Genomic DNA, 20,663 nt, shown 5'->3' on the forward strand with positions numbered 1-20,663 from the left:
CTTCTTCATTGTTACCTATTGGTCAAATGTCGGAAGATGCCCAAGAGTCTTGTCACAAATACTTCAAAATATTTTGTGAAGATTTTTCGCGCAAATACTCAAGGACAAAGACTATGGACGATATTTTTTCAAGATTTCTAGTATCATCAGATCCATATCTATCGAGTTGTCGGCAACTACCTTTGAAACAGCTTAGATCACTGTCGTCAGATGCAATAACATTATTATTACCTCCAACTGTAAGACATGGAAAAATTGCGGATAAAGAAGAAATTGTTTCAACTTCAGAAGATTCGACGGATGCTACAAATGAAGATTTTTCATCTGATGATGATAATTTTTTATTTTAATTTATCTGTTATTTTTATATATTTACTATTTTATATATTTAGTGGTATTGTACGCTCGCTTCGCGCGCGCTATTAATAAATTTAATTTTTTTAATCTTTTTCAATAGCTTAACTTGTCTACTGTCTTTTTCTTTCTTTCAAGGGGAGTTTCTTTAAAATAAATATAGGCAGGGATATTAGTATAACAAATTTTATCAAAAACTAATAATTATTCTTCACATTGAAAGCTTTTTTACTTCTAATATGGCCATATTGCAGCCGCCATTTTGAATTTTGTAATTTTGACCCCGGATTCGTAATCAGCGACCCCAAAAACCCCCGAATAACAAATTTCAGATCGATTTATAAAGATTTTGGGTTTTGGCCAGCTTTTTGGGATTCTGCCCCACTGAGACAACGCGTCTCGTCGGCGCGGGCGCAGGCGAGGCGGTCCTGTAACATGCGCGCGTTATGAATGAGTCACGAGATACAGTTGGACCTCCGTATTCTTAACTCATCGAGCGATTTCTCTATTCGCGCTATTTCCTCGCTATTTCCTCGCTACCGACAGCCGTACTGTCCGAAAACGCGTGAATTCTTTCCTTTGCACTACACACATCGAAATAAATCAATTTTCTCGTATGTTGTATTTTATAATATGTACGCGGAGAGAATTTTCTCTTAAAATTTACCCTGAAATCATGGTAGTTGTGGGACAACATGTACCACCAAGAATTTTATGCGAGCTATTCCGATTAATATCTACCATAATAAAAAATATTAATATCTATTACATTCAAATATAAAATATGTTTGATTAATTTTACTAAAATATATCTAGGAAATTTCAATAATTTTTTAAAATTTACCAATCTGCTTGGTAATTTTTACCACGTTGTTTGTAAAATGTCTTTTGTATATTTTAAAAATTCCTTGGTTGCCAAGTTGTCCCAAGTTTGTAGTGAATTTAAGGGTAAAATATAACAAAAAATTCTCTCCGTGTATATGTAGGTCGCGATAGAATGCTCCTTTTTCGATTATCCTACATTAGTAAGTGCACGTGCGATTCAGCACGTGTCTCGCGTTTTCCACGACAATGGATCTTGTGATAATAGCAGTTAATTGTCGACAAACCGAGAAGAAAGTCTCCTCAGGAAACTTCGAAAAAGCATTTAATCGCTCGAAACGAGAAGGAAACCATTCTTATGGAAGTAGGTCAATATAACGCGTGCCTTTGTTACAGATTTCATTCTTGTTGGTACACATTTGCGAAGTTGCATGAATTTGCATATGCGATAAGAGCACATATAATAGAGGCTGATACGATCGCTTCTGTATTAACGACTGCGCGCCCTAAATTCACAACAATAGGCTTCAAGATGTGCGAACTCGCGTGTTACTTCGACGATGACTATCGCGAGGATACAATTGTCGGTTTAATTACGACTAAAACCCACTTTAAACGATCTATAATTACGTTTAAATTGAACTACATACAATAACGTTTATTGATAAGTTTCGATATTACATCTGTTTTTTAAATGCGATTGTGCGACCGTTTAAAGAAGTAGACTAAGATTTCTTTATCAATGTAGCGCAAAGTTACTATATAAAATTTAAGTATGGAAATGTAAGGAAATTGTATTACAAAATTGCTTGTGTAGAACGCGTAACTGTAAGAAAGCCTAGAAAACTTGGAAAATGTTGATAGTGCTCGCGTGCGCATATCGCCATTACAAACTTTGGAAAGTGTGCATAATTGCAATGCTAATGAAGAAACAACATGGGGATTTTGACGATGAATTGCGTGCCGCGAAACGACTGTAGGTGGAGGATGCCAGTGATTAAGTCGCACATAGTTCAACAATCGGTTATGAAAGTTCCTTGCAATCACAAAATATGATACTAAATTAAATAATTTGAGGTAAAGATAATTAAGTAAGACTTACTAACGTCTAAATACGTGATATAATAGTAGTTAAATATCCCGCTAAAGAGTCAAATATTTTTAATATTTAATAATTCGTATATATATTCGTTTTCTTCACAAGATTACCGCTAAAAATTAATAAAAGCTCGGTACAAGCATTTCATTATCGTCCACGTCGCTCTAGAAGTTAAAAATAAAATAAAATAAAATCGACAAATAGCGACTCCCTCGTTAATGTCAGTTATCTTGCGTAAAAGTATAGTGCGGCAAGTAATGTCTCGTGTACGATTCGTACAATGAAAACCTTTCGATCCGGCGGCGCTACGAGAATAGAAACGTCCTGCACGTTTGAATACCGCCTCGAGAGCCGTAGCCGAACATCGGCAAAGTCATACTCCTCGGCCTCTGGCATGACTATTCCGTTTAATCTTCACGGATAACGTGCGTCGGTATTCATAGCTAGATAATTATGTAACTACGCTGCGAAAGTCGAGAGAGTTGTCCTTCGCGCTCGCCTTTATCACTTTCGCAAGAATAAAACCAGCCGGCCGATCGCTGTGCGAATAAGGAAAAAAAAAATAAAACTCATGCGCATTCGCTCGCCTGGAGCATCTCGCTTGTATCAAAACGCGGATGTTCCTGACGTGTCGTCATATCGTTTCACCAAAACAACTGATTATGCGAATCGTTTGTTTAGCAAATATCCAACGCCGCACCGAGTACATTTTATAAGCCGCAAATCGCCGATCTCGAATGACCATCACGTCGCGATTAATCACTGTATATCATTCTGTATTATCTCGTATTAATATTTATAATCTATCAATGTCATGGTGTCAGCTATATATAAATTAAGATATCGAAAAAATTGCAATTGTTTCTGTATAGGGAGAAAAATCTTCAAATTCTTCTTTTAAAATATCTTTACGCTTACCGGAATCTATATGAGTATAAGAGGTGACATAATCAATATTTAAAGATTAAGATTGTAAATATATCAGGTATCAGTGCAATTATAATAAAATTACAATAAAAATTATATACGCATGAAACATATATATCTCCATAGTAGTTATAATAAGATTCCAATAAAAGTTATATTATATGCATGAAATATATCCATATCAAATCTATCAGTCACGCAATGAAATCTGAAATCCGCAACTCTAGAGATATTCCATATAAAAGCACAAAGACGAAACGGAAGAAAAAGTCGTCTCATCACGATTCGCTCGCATTATCTTCGCAACTGGTCTCGCTTCTATGGATGGATCGCATAATTATGTAAAGTTTCGATTTCCGTACTTCGCGATGTGCTCGAATCATTGTTACGCTCGCAATCGTTGATGCTTCCAACCGGGGAACAAAGAAACTCACTCGATATACCTGACGCTAACAGACCTCGCGGGGGAGAGGGAACGAGAAAGGGGGGGGAGAGAGAGAGAGAGAGAGAAGAGAGAGAGAGAGAGAGAGAGAGAGAGAGAGAGAGAGAGAGAGAGAGAGAGAGAGAGAGAGAGAGAGAGAGAGAGAGAGAGAGAGAGAGAGAGAGAGAGAGAGAGAGAGAGAGAGAGAGAGAGAGAGAGAGAGAGAGAGAGAGAGAGAGAGAGAGAGAGAAAGAGAAAGGGAGACGGACAACAGAAGAATCCTCATCGAGGTCCGAGTCCGGTTCGAGTCTGTATACATATACTGCACCGGTACCGGCTCGCGGCTGCCTTGTTCGCACAGAGCACCGCTGAATATATCCATGAGCCTTATATATACGTATATCTATACATATATATATAACATGCGGTAGAGGGCCTAGCATGACGACATAACAGGACAAAGAGTTTACGCTTTACACACGATATCCCCTCGAGGTTTTACACGAAACCGGCGTAACCGAACTCCTGCTCACTTGCTCCGGTAGCTTCGGGCTCGCGTCCAAGCGTGATGAGACAGCGATCAGGGAGTTTGGTGTAAAAAATGTGATAAGCGCGTGAAATTCATTTTTATCGGAAATAAATCGATTTTACAAGACGACTTTACCTACGCGAAACGTTCACGGGAAAGCCACGTCGTCAATTTGATTTACGGTTTTCATCTCCCAGGATGTGGGTGTGGGTCGAAGAAAAATAAAAGAATCGCTACAAAAATATGATTTAAGAGAAAGTGAAGGATTCGCCGTGCAGGAGAAACAACGCGGACCAGTTTTGGGCCGTTTTACGAAACTCTCAGAAATTATCTTTCACTTTCGTCAATCAGTGTTTCGTGAATGAAAGGAAACTTTTGACACAGGAGTTGGTGAAACGAGTTTCCAGGTATCGGTCTTAACCTGCGATTAGTACCTGCGGAGACAGACAGATCCTGTCACCGTACAGCAACGAGGGTCAATATGAACATCACAGCGAGACCCTCGAACCATTGCATTGGCCGAGCGCTGATTACCTCATTGTTGCTAATGAACTGCGAGTAAAGTCACGGTTTTTTGCGTGAAAGGCGCGCGAAACAGGATGTCGAATTGGGACACTCGCGATTGCGGAAATCGACTAACAGTCAGTTGTTGTACATTCAGCTACTACCGGTCGCTGCTTTGGTAAGTATCCTTTTTATTTTCCACCTTTCTATCCCTCCCGAAACTCCCGAAAAAGCTGCCGACCGACGAGCAAACGGATATATTGTTCAAGCGAAAAGGAGTTCAATGTTGAATTAAGTAGATACGGTTAATTAAATCGTACGCAACACAATTCGAACTTGATGTGTGTACCTCGACATTGCACAAATTTTCAATCGAGATATAATCATACCTACATAAAAATTTGTCACTCAAGAAAGCATCGTCGTTAGAACTTCTCGCATTTTATGACTTTAATGGTTAACTTAGTAAGACACAAGATGGTTTATTTCTGTGGTTAGACAATCGGGCCTGTACGTATATAGACGACGATATTTCATTGTACTTTATTACACGACAGTTATAATTTTAATTAGCGGAAGAGACGCTCGCGGTCAGTACGGTCCTCGAGTATCGCTAACACTTGAGACCTATATGCATGGTCGTTGTTGTGAGTCACGATGACGCTTTGACAAAAATAAATCGCAGGATCTAGGCATTCTAGACGATCTTACATGGTGATTAAAAGGCTACGCTGACGATGTAAAATAACGGATTTAATAAGATGACAACGTTCAGATCATGATTTCATACGTAACAATCTGTATAATAATATTCTCGCGTGCGTGTGTCAAGCGCGGTTTTAATTTTTCATTCAAGGTATTAGCTTATCATTGAAAGGTGCGCGAGAGTCGCAATTATATCCGGCCTCAATTTATATCTATCGCCTTTCAAGATTCCAATTACCACGTGTCCAATAATTATCGTTGATAACACTAAAGAATCGTCGTCAATCTGATCAATGATTTATCATGGATATAGTTAAGTGTAGTAATTAATTGGGAAAATTAAGATTATTAAAACATGGTGAATTCCTGTCTGTGAATGAGCAGTGCGTGATACAGATGTACTGCGCGTTCGCGTGAATAAAAGATTAGAGAGAAAGTGGTTAATTAAAATCGTCTTACACCAAACGTTGCTTGAATAAATGCCCATTCGTCGGTGTTTACTCGAAAACTTGAATTCGACGACAAAAAAAGATCCTGCCGTGCAGCAGCTGTCGAGATTCCCAGCTCTAGACGATCCTTAAAACCAGATGCTCCGATTATCAAACATTTCGGGCATCCACATCTGGATACTTCGCGTGATACAGCAAAGTGAAAGAAAGTTCGAGGAACTAGATTCACGTTGTGTAAAGAAAAATCTTTGATGAATTGTGTCGCTTCTTAAATTAATAATTGCTATTATATTTCCCATTTTATGCAATAAAAGAACATTTAACAAATCATCAGCGTTCTCGGGAACAAAAGACTAAAGTAGGATCGTCGACGAAGTGTCAAAAGCATTCACGAGTTTTGTAAGTTTGTTAAGCTGACACTGCCATTTTAGCACAAACAGACTGAATATACATTTCGTTTGTAATCCGATTTTGTTGATTCATCTGTAATTTTAAAATATTATCCCCATTTACAGTACTTTATTGCAATTTCATCAAATTTTAAACTCAATGGCCCAGTTAGGTATTGTTTGTAACTTACTGTTTTTTAACAAAACTGTAAGGCCGGTATTTGTAGTCAGTTCTTATTTCAAGACTGTCTTAAGTAATGTCTTAAGATGCTAATACGGCTCTGTGATTGGTTCATAACATCTTAAGATCGTACTTAAGATGGTCTTAAATATAAGAACTATAAATACCGGCCTAAGATTTTGCAGCAGCAAAATCGGGAATAAAATAAGAGAAAAAAAAACGTTTACTGTACATGTTTAATGTAGTTGTATTAAATCAGCTGCGCTAAAAGCGCACGTTGCGCTATTAAAATAATTGCAATTTTCATCACATTCATTGAGAAATGGGATTTTCTTTCCATTAAAAAGAACTTTACATTTATCCAACATTAGAAGCATAAAATTTATGTTACGTGCGTGTGCATGTGTCACAGCAATGTAAAGTTTGTATAGATATAATGTAAACATCTTTCTTTCGTTTATCTAACTTCAAAGCGGCATACGCCTTCGGCCTTGATAAGAAACCCACCAGCCATCGTACAAACTTTTAATGAGATTTTTTTAAACGTTTTAGAAGTAAACGACTATAAGAGTAAAAATTCTATAAAAAATCATGAAAATGATCCACAAGGCCATTAAATTTTTGTCGAATTATTTCGATTCCTTGAAGCATGCTCGGTGAAATTCACCGGGATGGCGTTACTGCACTAAATAATTTGCGTACTGATTTGCAGACAACTTTCATGAATTCGTTAACACGTAGAGCTAATTATAGCCGAATGTAAATAAATTTTAATACCAATTTTAACATATTCAAACGTCACTAATTAAAACCGACGACAGCTAGCTCTGCTTTCCATTATTCTTGATACCACGTCGATGCGTGACTTTCTCCATGACGCATTAGAGCCATAAATCGACTTGCAAATGCTAAACGTGATATTTCTGAATGTAATAAGATTTACATTAAAAAATAAAAAGTTGAGACACAATTTCTCTAGAATTATCTAAGTCTGTATTATCGATAATATAGTTAACTCTAACAAATACTTGACACAAGTTTTACACGAAATATGAATTTATGTATATAGAAAGTTTCGAAAGTATGCGTTGCAAAATTAAATTAAAAAATTCAAGATATATTTTTTTCGTAAATGTAATAAATATAAAGTGAGCTATAAAATAAAATCTTGTAAAATTGTAAAATAAATAAATGTTTTAATTATTATAAATATATTTGAAGGTAGAAATATTCTGAAACAATCATGTTGTCTCATCGAAATATTTATCCTATAATATTTCATTATAAATGTCAAAAGTCCGAATATGCATACATTATTCATACATTATGAGTTATTAATTTGCAGGCCGATTTCATGGTGAGAGTAACACAATATGTATAGTCAAATATGATTTATCTAAACTGCGTAAAATCATGAATATGTAGAAATTCTGAATACCTTTCGTATCCGTGTTGTACAGATAATTGAAACGTGTTGTTGCAAAACGCGAACACAATTGCGTGTACAGAGCGAACGATAAGATCGCTTTTTCTCGAGCAGCGGAACAGACGAAGAGGCCCATTTCGCGAGATAATCCGGTTTCGTGCTCTAAAAAATATAATATCGAGGTCGACTTCACGTGACATCGGCACCTAAAACCTTTGTCCTTTTCGCGCGCGTCAAAGAAAATTGCGGATGTAGACGTCCTGCGTGCGTGCGCGTGCGTGTCGCGTGTGATCCGCTCTTCGCGTTACGTTCGTTCCTTCCACATGTTAGGATAATTATATAAATGCGTATCATATACATATTTAATTGTAAGACATAACTACGTCCGGTAGATATGTACGGAGTGTCTCGGAAATCATGTACTTTCTCTTCTTTTTTCTAGAACAGCGTGTGAACTTGTCTCGAGAAATATACGACTTCGAATGCACTGTATGCTTTTTACTTTAATAGTTATCTCATAACGTTCGTGGAAATTACAAATAATTAATACTTTTTCGATATTTGCCTTAACAAAAATATTGAAACAGCAATATTTAAAATTAAGGGAACCGCAAATTAAAATTCTCAGTAGACGAATAACAATAAGGCTTTGTTTTAAGGAGATTTCCATGCAAGTTAAACTTGTAAACAGAATTTTAATTATAGTTATCGAAATATCCATAGAATATTCCTAAATCTTGAAAAGAGATAACTAACGTACGTTAGTTATCTTCCTTTCGGGAACTGTGTGGACAATGTGCACGATTCTATGATCATATGAAGTATAAGAATTTAAGTGCTGACTTAAAGAAATTCGTATATATTCCCGAGAATGACTCCCGCAAAACTAACCCTAATCCCCGCCTCCGTCATATCCGTCATATCCGTGATGGGCAAGTACCTTCGCGTATTTGACGTCTCTTTATGGGTTGCGGCGCACCAGTGCGTCTTCTCCTCGCGTAGGTATGAACCGGCACGATCAATCTCGGTCGCGGAATAAGGAAGCCCCCCTGAGCGTTGCCAGGTGGCGGCTGGTTCACTTCGGGGGACTCGCTGTCGGTGGTACCGGTGCTGCTGGACCCCCGGGACCGCGCGTCCTCCTCCCTCGTCGCGGACGACGCGTTCGGATCCTCCAACGCAGCCTCGAGCCGCGACACCACCTCGTCGGCGTAGGGTCGTCTGTAAGGCTCGTCGTCCGGTTGCCTGGCGGAAATTTTGCCACCGCCGTTGCTGGTCCAGTTTACCCCGCACTCCCGCCAGCTCGCCTCGTACAGCAGCTCCATGGCCCTGCCGCGCGTCGCGTCCGGGTCCAGGAGGAGCTCGGGGTCCTCCAGAACCGCCCGGCCGGGATAGCTTCGGACCTTCATGACCTCGAAAGTCGCGTGCGCGAACGTGAGGCGGAGATCGTGAAACCGAGTCGGCCGGGCTGGGGCCCCGCTCTAACACGACGGCCTACTCGCCGACGAGACTTTCGCTCGCGATTTTTCTTTTTTCGATCCTCTCGAACTCCGCGCGGAGCTCTACTGCGCAAAGGTCAAAAGTCGAGGGCCGCGTGGCGACAACGCCGGCGTCGCTTTCATCCGGCGAGACGAGATTAATGGCGTTTCTGCAGGTAGACGCATTCTTGACTTTCCCAGGTAGTCTCTTCTAGTAGATCTACGTTTGTTTCGATCTTCTTTTAGCTCTTTGCCAATTACAAATCGATCGATCCTTGTGCACGAACGGAAACGGAGCATCAGCCGGAGCAAAGCGGTTCACTGGGATGACGACAGTTTCAAATTCACAGATCGGATTCAATGAACGTTGAATGGGAACGTGAAGCTCCAGTTGAAACAACCGAGAAGCATCACGGCACGAGTCTGGCGTCGGTTCAAGAAGAAGATCGAAGGACAACGCCGCGCGAAAGAGAAGTCCACTTATCTTCGGACTTTCGCATCGATCATCGGGTTCGAGAGCCGCCGGCGTTCCCCGGCCTGTCCGTCCCGATATTTATGTGGTTTACTATTCCGTTACGTACGAAAGTAGGCGGACTGCCGGCAGACGGGCGACCAAGACCAAGAAACAAGCTCGACGGACATTGACGTCGGATCCGTGCATTCACGATCGTTCATTCGCAACTTCCGCCATCCGGCCGTCCGTCACTGTGGCGAATCGCCGGCGCGGCGCGGAACATTGGCGCGCCGCGGAAAACCGAGTCATCACCGGCTGCCGGATCTTCTCGATCTGAAGAACCTGTCGATGCGCTTTTATCGTTTAGCGTTGTTCTCAACGCGAACTAGATGCCTATCATCACGCGGACGCGATCGATGAGTCCGTGTTATTTATAAAAATACTAAGCGAGCCGATCGCGAAATCGTTTCCTCCGCACTCGCGTTGGATCTTGCGACCTGGACCCTCGACACAGATGATCGATGAACGGCGATGAACAGCGCTGAACGGCGTCGCGTCGCGCGTAACGCTGATTTTGAAAACAATGCGGGAGAGGAGTTCTGTCAAAGGAGGACACCGCGATCGCGAATCGCGTCGCGTCTGACGCTCGCACTGACAGTATTCGCGACTGGTGAAAAGTATGCCCGTGAGCGGCAAGCAGCACCACGAGAAACCTCCCTTCCCTCGGCGAGCCGCGGCTGCCGAGGGAGTCCCCACCATGGATATGCGCTTGTAAGAGAAAGGACAGAGGTTCTCATTCCGTCGCACTCGCCCCCGCAACCGCTCCCACGTATGAGTGCAACGGCACTTTTTTTCTGCGAAGGTCCGGGACTCGGAAATTATAAGGGGGCCCCGCTAACTTCATTACCGGAAAAAGATTTAATAAGACGATGAAGATAAACATAATTTCTCGTGTAAATGCAAAACGATACAGGGAAAACAATTTGTAATCCAATTTAGTGTATAAAATATGTTATAAAAGTATTTATAGCATATACAAATAATTTTTGTATATCTACACATATTTGTGTACAAAAAGTATTACATTTAATGCTTCATCTTTATGATGCATTTCGCAATGATTTGACATTATTTTATTTTATTTTATTTTTTATTTGACAATCTATGTTGGGAAAAAATGTCTTTCAAAAATTCTCAATCAAATTAAAGTTAGAGATATCTAGATATTTCAATATTTAGATAATATTTAAATTATATCTAGATATTTAGATATGAGAGATATTTATTTAAATTTCTAGATATTTAAATATGCGTTTATATATTTAAATTCGTTAAACTAACACACAGTACATCCGATTTAAATTTCTGAAGCATAATAATGACTAACAGGAGACGTAGATATATGACTAATAAAAAATGCCCATTTAATGACGTTAAACAACATCACGATATATAGTGTGCACTAAGTGCGTGCACGCGGGGAACGTTCGCCGTTTAATTACGTAACTGTAACAACACGGATGAGTGATAATACTAATGATTGAATCAGTTGAGAAAGAGAGAGAAAAGCGGCGCAAGCATCGCATTTTTACGTGAAAGTAAAATGCGGCGCTCATTACGAAATAACATCGAGACGATGCCTTTGTCCGACAGAAATCCAATTCCGGAAGAAGGAGAACCGCGTCGGAGCAGGGAATAATAGCTTTTATATAAATTCGATTTTACGTCGATATCCCACGGATCGTTTCTATCGTAAGGATCAATTAACGTTGTCCGTATTTTCGTTTGCTACTTCGTATTGCGGAAGAATGCTCATCGCACGAATATTTAAATATGTTACATTCGAGATCCGAAGGTGCCTATTATATAGAATTACAATAGAATTAAATACTATCTGATTACAATTAGAATCTGAATTGGATAATGTTCAATTCAGATGTCCCTGAAGATAGGTTTAGCGCTGAGTGTGAATTAATGAATAAAATTAAAATCTTTTTTCGTATAAATTGTGATTAAAATCAATATTTGTACAATAAAATATCTGTCAATTTTAGACGCAATTATCATGTATTTTATTATGTATATCTTTCTCCAACTGTGGAAGAAAATGGATTTCTAGAAAAAGAATTATTTTCAAAAGGCTTATTTAGAAACATGTAAAATTTATTTAAACTGATATGGTAAGTGTGCAATTTTCGCACTAATGTTCGTATTAATAAATAATTGACTTTACCGATTTTACCGTGAACACAAAGTTAAGGTCGATGATAAGTGTCTGTTTGATATGCGCGTAAATTACTCTTGCAGTTCTTTCCCGTATATATGGCAGAATGTTTAAGCTTATTATAGGAGTTACACAATCATATTTACGCCAATCTCTCGAGCATTGTGCATTTGCGTTCCAATTTACGTAAATGGTAATAGGCCTGTTTGTTTTATAGCTGAACTTCTTGCGCGGTTCATCTTTTCTCTTTTCTCTCCAACGTGAAAAGAATAAGAGGAAAGATAAACCGTGCAAGAAGTTCAGCTAAAACGAACAGGCCTAATAATTTCGATACAGACATAAGCGCGCGCGCACGGTAATACTTTCGATACTTAGCTGGAATAAAATAAACTAAAATAATTCAATTTAATAAGTAATAATAAAATACGTAAGAAAATCAAATAAGAAACGTCAGTTTCTATATTTCCGCGTCCAAAAATTGCAAAATTGTTTCACGGAATGTAATTATATATATTTCTCTTATATAATAAACATGTACAAAGTATATTTACATAACTATTGCGTTATCGGAATTCGCTGTTAATTGCTCAAGCATTATTTACGCTCATCCTCAAACGTCTAATAAGGAAACGATTGAGACTATCGCTCTTGAAACTACTTCTGTTTTTGTTGCTTTCGGATGTCTTGTCGGAGTAACATTAAATAAAAAAGTACGGATCTTTATGTATTTTCATGTATAATTGCAAAATTTTTTTGCAACAGTTTCCTATATTTTATGATTACCATTAAAACAAATATATCGAATTAGTTGTAAAAAGTCGCAACCTACAGTAAGATATGTATAAAATAAGTGTGTCTTTTATGAGCTATCCTACGACATAAAAGTTCATCGAACTTGGACAGATAATTGCAATCGTTTCCGCGTAAGATAAACGGAGTTGAGAAATCACGCAGTGCCACTGCTCGATAACTTATGCACAAAGTTGAGTTTTCTTTTTTCATATATGTGAGAAATATATATGTTAAGAAATCCAATTATTTAGACGAATATTTCACAGGAAGTTATGGATTATCTCATGGACTTTCGGTTAAAAAATTCAAAATTTTCTTTTTTTGCACATCTTCAGTCTATAAATAAAATTACGAGATTGTTTCTAAAATATTCGCACAAATGATGAAAGTAAGACAATTTGTATTGTCAATTGTAACTATGGAGGATAGAAAATAGTGAAAGCATTTCCCGTGCAGGTGTTCTGGACAAATAAGGATGAGGAATAAGCATATAGCGAATAATCAGGCGTGTTGGTGCTTCCACATCAAAGAACAATGCAACATATACAAGCGATACGTGATAAGGATAAATATTGATCTGCAGGCGAAAGTTTTTTTCCGAATATTATAATGGAACGCGCATTGCGACTGCGAAGAAACGATCACGTGTGAGAGAAAATTGGCTCGTAAAGAGATCCCAATCAATCGAGAAAGGTAGTACGAGAAATCAAGTGAATTACTATATACTAGTCCCGAAATAGCCGGTTAGATATAAAATAAATAAATATTAACTTTTTTTATGTACATAATTGCAAAACTTGCCCTATTCTGTATTTCTTAACGGCAGTCGTTATCGTTATATTGTCGTCTCGAGCAATTTTTGTACCACATATATTATACATGCGCAACGACAATAACGATAACGACACTGTCGTTAAGAGTTACAAAATCACAGACCCCTGAAACAATTTCCTAAGATTTATAGTTAACATTAAAGGTAAATATATCGAGTTAACTTTGAAAAACCAATCCGCAATCTAAATTACGATACGTATAAAATAAGGCTCTTACATTTTCATCTATTCTACGACATGAAAGTTTATCACAAACTCAGACAGACGAGAAAATATCTGTTTTTGTACAAACTTGAAACTTTGTTCGCGTTTTTCACGAAAACAGCTGATATTTATTTTATATTTTTATCGTGTGTGATATTGTTCACGATCTATTTATTATTTAATTTATCTTCAGGCAACAATTCTCATGACGCTTTATGGACTTTTCCGTCGAAACTGTCACATTTCATAAAGATGCGTAACTGTATTTACTTACCCTCCATGACGAACACAGTAGAACCGACATCTCCCTCTCGTATAATTATCGAACCAGCTGGAAATGTTACAGGATACATGCAATCGACAATCTCCCGAATCTGCGTGAGTTCCAAATTTTTCATGAAGTCGTTGTCCAGTATGGCAGTCTTGATCAGCTCGCGAGATCTTGAAAAAAAAAAGACAATCATTGTTAAGCTTCTTTCTCTCTCTCTCTTTTATAAAAAGAAATAATATTCTTAGGAAAAGCAAGAGCATAAATAAGTAACAAAAATATAATATTAAATGCATTTCGAAAGCTTTTTGGTCATAGATTCTTTAATAAATCTAATTGTAAGAAAAATTCTCGGTATGCAAAAATCTTATAAAAAATTATAATAATATATATTAATTAATCTCTAAAGTGTAACACTAGAGACAGTACGATTTCTATCTGAAAGTATGAGTCGCTATAAAGAGTGCTATGCAGTGAAATTGATATCCTCGAATACTTTCGTAATTAAGTTCCGCTTGTAGCCGTAGAGAGAATCATTCATGCGTAGTTACCGCTTTCAGCAAAATACCTTAATTGAATTTACTCTATCTCGTATTACATTATGTAATTATATGACTCTCAGTTCACACACGGAGAGAATTTTCTCTTAAAATTTACCCTGAAATCATGGTAGTTGTGGGACAACATATACCACCAAGAATTTTATGCGAGCTATTCTGATTAATATCCACCATAATAAAAAATATTAATATCTATTACATTCAAATATGAAATATGTTTGATTAATTTCACTAAAATATATCTAGGAAATTTCAATAATTTTTCAAAATTTACCAATCTGCTTGGTAATTTTTACCACGTTGTTTGTAAAATGTCTTTTGTATATTTTAAAAATTCCTTGGTTGCCAAGTTGTCCCAAGTTTGTAGTGAATTTAAGGGTAAAATATAACAAAAAATTCTCTCCGTGCAGTTACAGATATTCAATTGCCAATATATCGCATATTATATTGCTCGAGTTGTAAAAATCTATACCACTAAAACAGTTATCTGTTTACGAATGACAAGGACAATTCTTTTGGAGCAGAATATTATCTTGACAAAGTTATAATTTTTTTCATTTATTTTTCATTTATTTAATTTTATTTTTGTAAATTATGTATAAATGCCTCATTTATACATCCACAACAATCAGAAATCATACCGTGTTTACAATAAACGTCTTTTAATATATCAATTCGTACAAATATAAGGTCAAGATCAGCTGTTTCAATTTATAGATATATGCGGCAATAAAAATGATTAAAAAAAGCGCAATTCTCTCGTTTCATCAGAAATTTGGGAGATTTCTGGAGATTTAATGGATGAAAAATAAGTCATGCGACACATCCAAGGCACTCGCCGATCTACCTTTGCGGCTTGGCGAACTTCACCACCGGTTTCGTGTCGCCTCTGAGAGGTTCCGCCGATATGGCTTGCCGCTTCAGTCTCCGATTAGAACCGATGGCATTAGACGCTAGGCTCAGATCAACGATCTGCCGGAACTTATCGATCTCATTCTGGAGATAACGGATCGTGGCGTCGCGCTCCTCGAGCGCCTTTTCGAGCAGCTCAACGATCTCGTCACGACGTCGCAACGCCTCCGTACGCTCGTACAGCAATCGCTTCAGGTCTCGTATCGAATCCATCCCCTTCGCTCTCTCTCCCGGTACGAAATTCGAACGACGCTCTTCCTCTCCGTCAAACAATGTCGCGCGCGATTTCGCGTGCCGTACACCGCGAAAATGTCACGCTGCACTTTTATTATCCTTCAGCGGACCTTTACGAGCGCGAGAACGAACGAGAATGCGCGTGAGTGCGATCGCGAAAGCTATACGCGTAAAAGTTCAAACGTATATCTATATATCTGATTTTCGATCTCCATCGAACCTTGAAGATGATAACAAAATTGACGATACTCGTACGATTATCGATCTAATTCTGCAACTTAATTATCAATCTCTGATGAGAATCTATTTTTGAAATTTCGATATAATTGATAGAGAATTCTCTTCTTCAAAAAGTTCTGAAGTATCTAATTCACTTCAAAAAGAATTCGATATAGAATGCCAACTTCAAACACACATATACACACATACTTCGATCATATTAAATAACATTTCTATTTCAATCAGAATTGATTGAAGTCATTGTTTTTCATAAAACTCTGGAGGTGCTATCTAGATCTCTCAAGAGAGTGCCAGATTTCCAAAAAAGAAAAAATTTTTATTTTAAAATTAAAAAAAATTATTATAGAATTCATACAATTTCTCTATATGCAATTTCTCTATGTTAAATATTGAATATAATTCAGATACCATAAAAATGTTAACAATTCGAATAAAAAATGTCAAACGCAAACGGCAAAATTGAAGTTCCTGCAATGTCAAACGTCGAAGAGACACGATTCCAAAAGCTAGCAAGATATATTTATTTCCTCGGTAATAAGCCAAAGTTAGAAGCATCGGTTATGTAAGAGGTAGACACGAACGAATCTTCACGAATAACATATATGACAAAAAGTATGCTGTAGAAAACTTTTTAGAGAGAATAATGGCTGCTAATATCATCTCGAGAAACAGGTCTGTATCATACAATTACACACTGCTATGCACAAGATTACGAATCACGCTCGTACTCGAGTCACTTTACGATAAAATCCCGATTGCGAATGTCCCTGTATATATAGTAACATGAGAATATTAGTAGTCTATAAAAACTTCTGTATGCTGGATTATCATTTGATAGTACATTGTCAAGGATTGTTGGATGCTATAATTAACTATGCGTTTGCAATTACGATTGAGATATGAAGGAAATATTATTATCTTCAATATTTTTCCACATTTTCTTACAAACATTTACTCGTATTGCTCGCGTATTTATTGCATAATCAGAGAAATAAATAAAAAAAAGATATGTAAGAGTATTTTACGTTATTTATACGAGTAAGCCAATACAAAAATGCAAAATAAACAAATCAATAAATTAAATTGGGCATAAATTGCGAGCTATAAACGCTGGAAGCTATACGGTTAATAATTAAATATTTTATGTCAGTACCAATCGAGTTGATAATCGAGCTTGTATCGAGCATACAGAGAACTACCATTAAAATTAATTATAATAGATAAACCAGTAAGAATGAATGGAGCCAATATTCATTACGCACGAGCCGCTTCAATCAAGGCAATCTATATTACTGATGCCCAAAAGTGACAAGTATTAATTCACTCATGTGTGTAATTTACGATTATTTTTTTGTTGCTGAATTATTATCAAAACACGTCACGCAAAGCTATCAAAACTTCAGTATTTCGAATGAAAAATAAGACACAAATATTCCTGATTTATTGAACGCGCCGTTACGAAGAGTATCCGCCGACTCTTCCAGACTTTATTGAACGTTGCTCAATTTGGAGCAGACTACCAGTACCTCGTTCAATCTGTCTTAATCAAGCCGTCGATCCACAGCATCGCACGACACTCAAAGAACGATCAGTATTAACTCACTCGCGTGTCTCGCGATCTATTACAACCGAATTGAAAACTAAACGAATCATTTAAAAGGAAAATTGCATGATGTTGAACTGATGCTAAAAAACATAAGCAAAGAACTTGCTGCACACTGAAATTCTGCTGACATCTCGACTAATCCGAGGACTTTTTAAAACGTCCAATTAGGTATGTAAACTTCACGTTCACACTTTAAGTCTTTCAATGGCATCATATATGACGATGCATCATGACGCAGAAACGTTTCTGTTGCACCGTAAAAGTAGAGAATTGAGTCGTCGAGAAAAAGGTAAAGAGTTTAGATTGACGATGCAATTAACTTCCCCGAGTAAAAGATCGTCTTCTTTTGCAGGATCCATAAACGTTAATTGAACCCTAGTTAACTTCAATCGTTGCTTATGGGAGTAGTTATAAAAAAATCGCGATTCTAACGGTACCCCGTTGACCTCTGTTAGCGATTCAGACACTTTGGCGTTTAAGCAGGAACCGGTATATAATTTCGCTGAGTTCAATTTTTCATAGCATAAGTACAAGAAAGAGAGAAAGAGAGAATTTTATGTCGAATATAACAAATTTCCTTTTACCGCGGAGGATAAGCGAAAAGATCATTGTCGCGTATTTACGACATCGAAATTTGAACTCATCGAGATTAATACCGATTTCAATCACACTGGTACCGCGTTCGGAATTTTTAGAACTTGCGATCGACGATTAGCGATTTACGCGGACGCGATAATGGCACGGAAATCCCGAAAAGACGGCCTGTCGTTCCCCGAAGTGACACGATCAAACTGATGATCGGTAAGCGCGAGGGGGACCACAAGGAGCACGCGTATACACACGCACATAGCGTGCAACCGAGGAAGTCGCTCCGGGTTCGCGTGTTAGACCACGGGGCGGCAACGACTATCGTCGTATAGTACGCGCACCAGCTATTTTTACGTTTTAATCGCGACTCTCGCGGCTTCCTCCAAACGCTCGTTCTCCCGCCGTCGTCGTCACCGCCGTTGCGTCCGCAAGGCCGCCTCGGTGGCCGATTTAAAAAAAAAAAATAATGGTCTCTCCTTTCACCGATCATTTTGGCCCTCCGATCCGACCGCCCCTGGCCGACTACCGCTACGTACATACATGTATACGTGCCGATCTATCCCACCGATCCCACGTGCGCTCACGACTGTTGCGCGCTGACAATGGCGCGGTGCAGAATTGGAGTGTCAATCGAGATTTCGAAAATTTATTTTTATATTATTTACGAGAGATGTGAAAATTAACTTCACATGAGATCTATAGATTTTATAAATTAATTCTACCGTTTAAACACTAATTGTATGATTGATAGTAATATTTGCTCCATTATTTTGCATGTCGTACAACTCGCATCACAATGGAATAGTAGATAGAGATATCAAATAAAATAGAAATTTTGAGAGATTTTGTTCCTCTAGAAAAGTATACAAGTTCTTTATATATATAAAGATTAGCTGCGTTCAGCAGAAAAAGCAGTTTGGTAAACGCTTGGGGATTCTTTATTACGATTGGTTTCTACACTTATTGTTAGAGCCAACGAGGAACTTTAAAGGTAAGAACATAATCATAACAATCATATTAAAGAATCACTAAGCGTTTACTAATTAAGTTGTCTTTTCCGCTGAACGCAGACAATATCTCTGTTTTGATAGAATAAAGACGTATTCTCCCAGATAAAAAGATAAATTTTCCCGAGACTCGGGTTACTTTAGAAAATAAAGCGTTCACTCGCTACGCCATTGGTTGCGCGTGCACGTTTTGTCAGTCCACTCTTTGCGTTGGCGAATGCCTCGAGCGATTTATGCCTCGTACCCGATGCGCCCTACATACAAAACCGGCCTTTAGCCGGTTGCGGCCCTGACGGCTTCCTTGACTTTGGCACGTTGTAACCACCGAGAGAAAAGGAGTCTTTCTTTCTTTCTCAGTCTCTCGCTGTGACGCGACGTACGACGCTCAGGTAGCTCTATACATGGTACACGTCCTCGTTGACTGACGCTTTTCACCTATCGCTAATTTACAAGCCGTTCTAGGTTTATTAGATGCAAAGATGCAAATAAATCTTCTGTGCTATATACTTGCAGAACAGGTTACAGAATCTCTTCCCTAATGAGCCATTAGCCATCGATCCCGTAAATCTTGCAAATAAAACTGACTTCAACGACGATATCATCGTAGAATTATGAAAATCGCACGTAGCGATTTTACGTAATCAATTTGAATTCCCGCATTCGCATTACATGCCATACGTCATACATCGTGTCATTATCGTTGACTAACAAAAACTTGTTACGTATTGCATTGGCCGCGAACGTTGTAAACGTCGGAAGAAAAGCATTATTAATGGTGAATTATCATCGCGTTTACTAGGAAGATTTTGTGTTTTAGAAGTTTAACAGAATATTTTTTGTTTCTCTCTAACGTTAAACATTTCATAAGAATTGTTACATTTATACACAAATGTATCACCGTGCTGATCCGAACGGAAGAAAAATTAATGCAATCATTTAAAAATAACTATTCTGCCGATAGTATCTCTGCTATTAAAACTCTCCATCGTTATTGAAATATTAAAACTAATTGCAGTTTTTACTATTTTTAAAAACTGACTTCACTGTAAACTCGTGTAATCAATCAAGACAGTGACAGGCGTGAATTCTTATGTCACTCCTCAGTAACGAGTATTTTAACAAAAACGCATGTATGCGATTAATTGCATTCATAATTAGAATCGTGATTTAAGATAGAAATCAGAATACAATAAAATAATATAGACTAAAAACCTCTGCTTAGATCTATCGCCATAAAACAGAATGGAATTTCACGTTCATTGAATTCATAATTAATTTCGTGCAATAATGTATTTCAACCTCATGATTAGTAACATAAATAACATAAAGAATCATTAATATTGAACAGAAGGATTGAATAGAATAAAAAAGAAATACACAGAACACAGCTTGGCACGTTTTGCTATCTTAAAACATTCGGCTACTAAGCAATGCAATTAACCGGGACAATGACAAGCGCA

General features: G+C 37.8%; 1 protein-coding gene across 3 annotated transcripts in view; it reads right to left on the minus strand.

Annotated features, from left to right (window-relative positions):
* Window positions 1-20,663, minus strand: part of For (cGMP-dependent protein kinase for) — a 41,211-nt gene that overhangs the window by 8,077 nt on the left and 12,471 nt on the right. The window contains exons 1-2 of one of the 3 annotated variants that reach the window (XM_071702207.1): window positions 15,464-15,993; window positions 14,063-14,229 (exon numbers count right to left, since the gene is read on the minus strand). In XM_071702207.1, the coding sequence (XP_071558308.1) occupies window positions 14,063-14,229; window positions 15,464-15,741 (445 nt within the window). In that variant the 5' untranslated portion in view covers window positions 15,742-15,993. Of the gene's footprint in view, window positions 1-8,746; window positions 10,359-14,062; window positions 14,230-15,463; window positions 15,994-20,663 lie in introns of those variants that run through there. The other 2 variants (XM_071702205.1, XM_071702206.1) reach the window with 2 other exon arrangements.

This window comes from Temnothorax nylanderi, unplaced genomic scaffold, assembly GCF_030848795.1.
Source record: "Temnothorax nylanderi isolate EJ_2023f unplaced genomic scaffold, tnyl_v1.0 TNYL_tig0028_pilon, whole genome shotgun sequence".
NCBI lineage: Eukaryota > Metazoa > Arthropoda > Insecta > Hymenoptera > Formicidae > Temnothorax > Temnothorax nylanderi.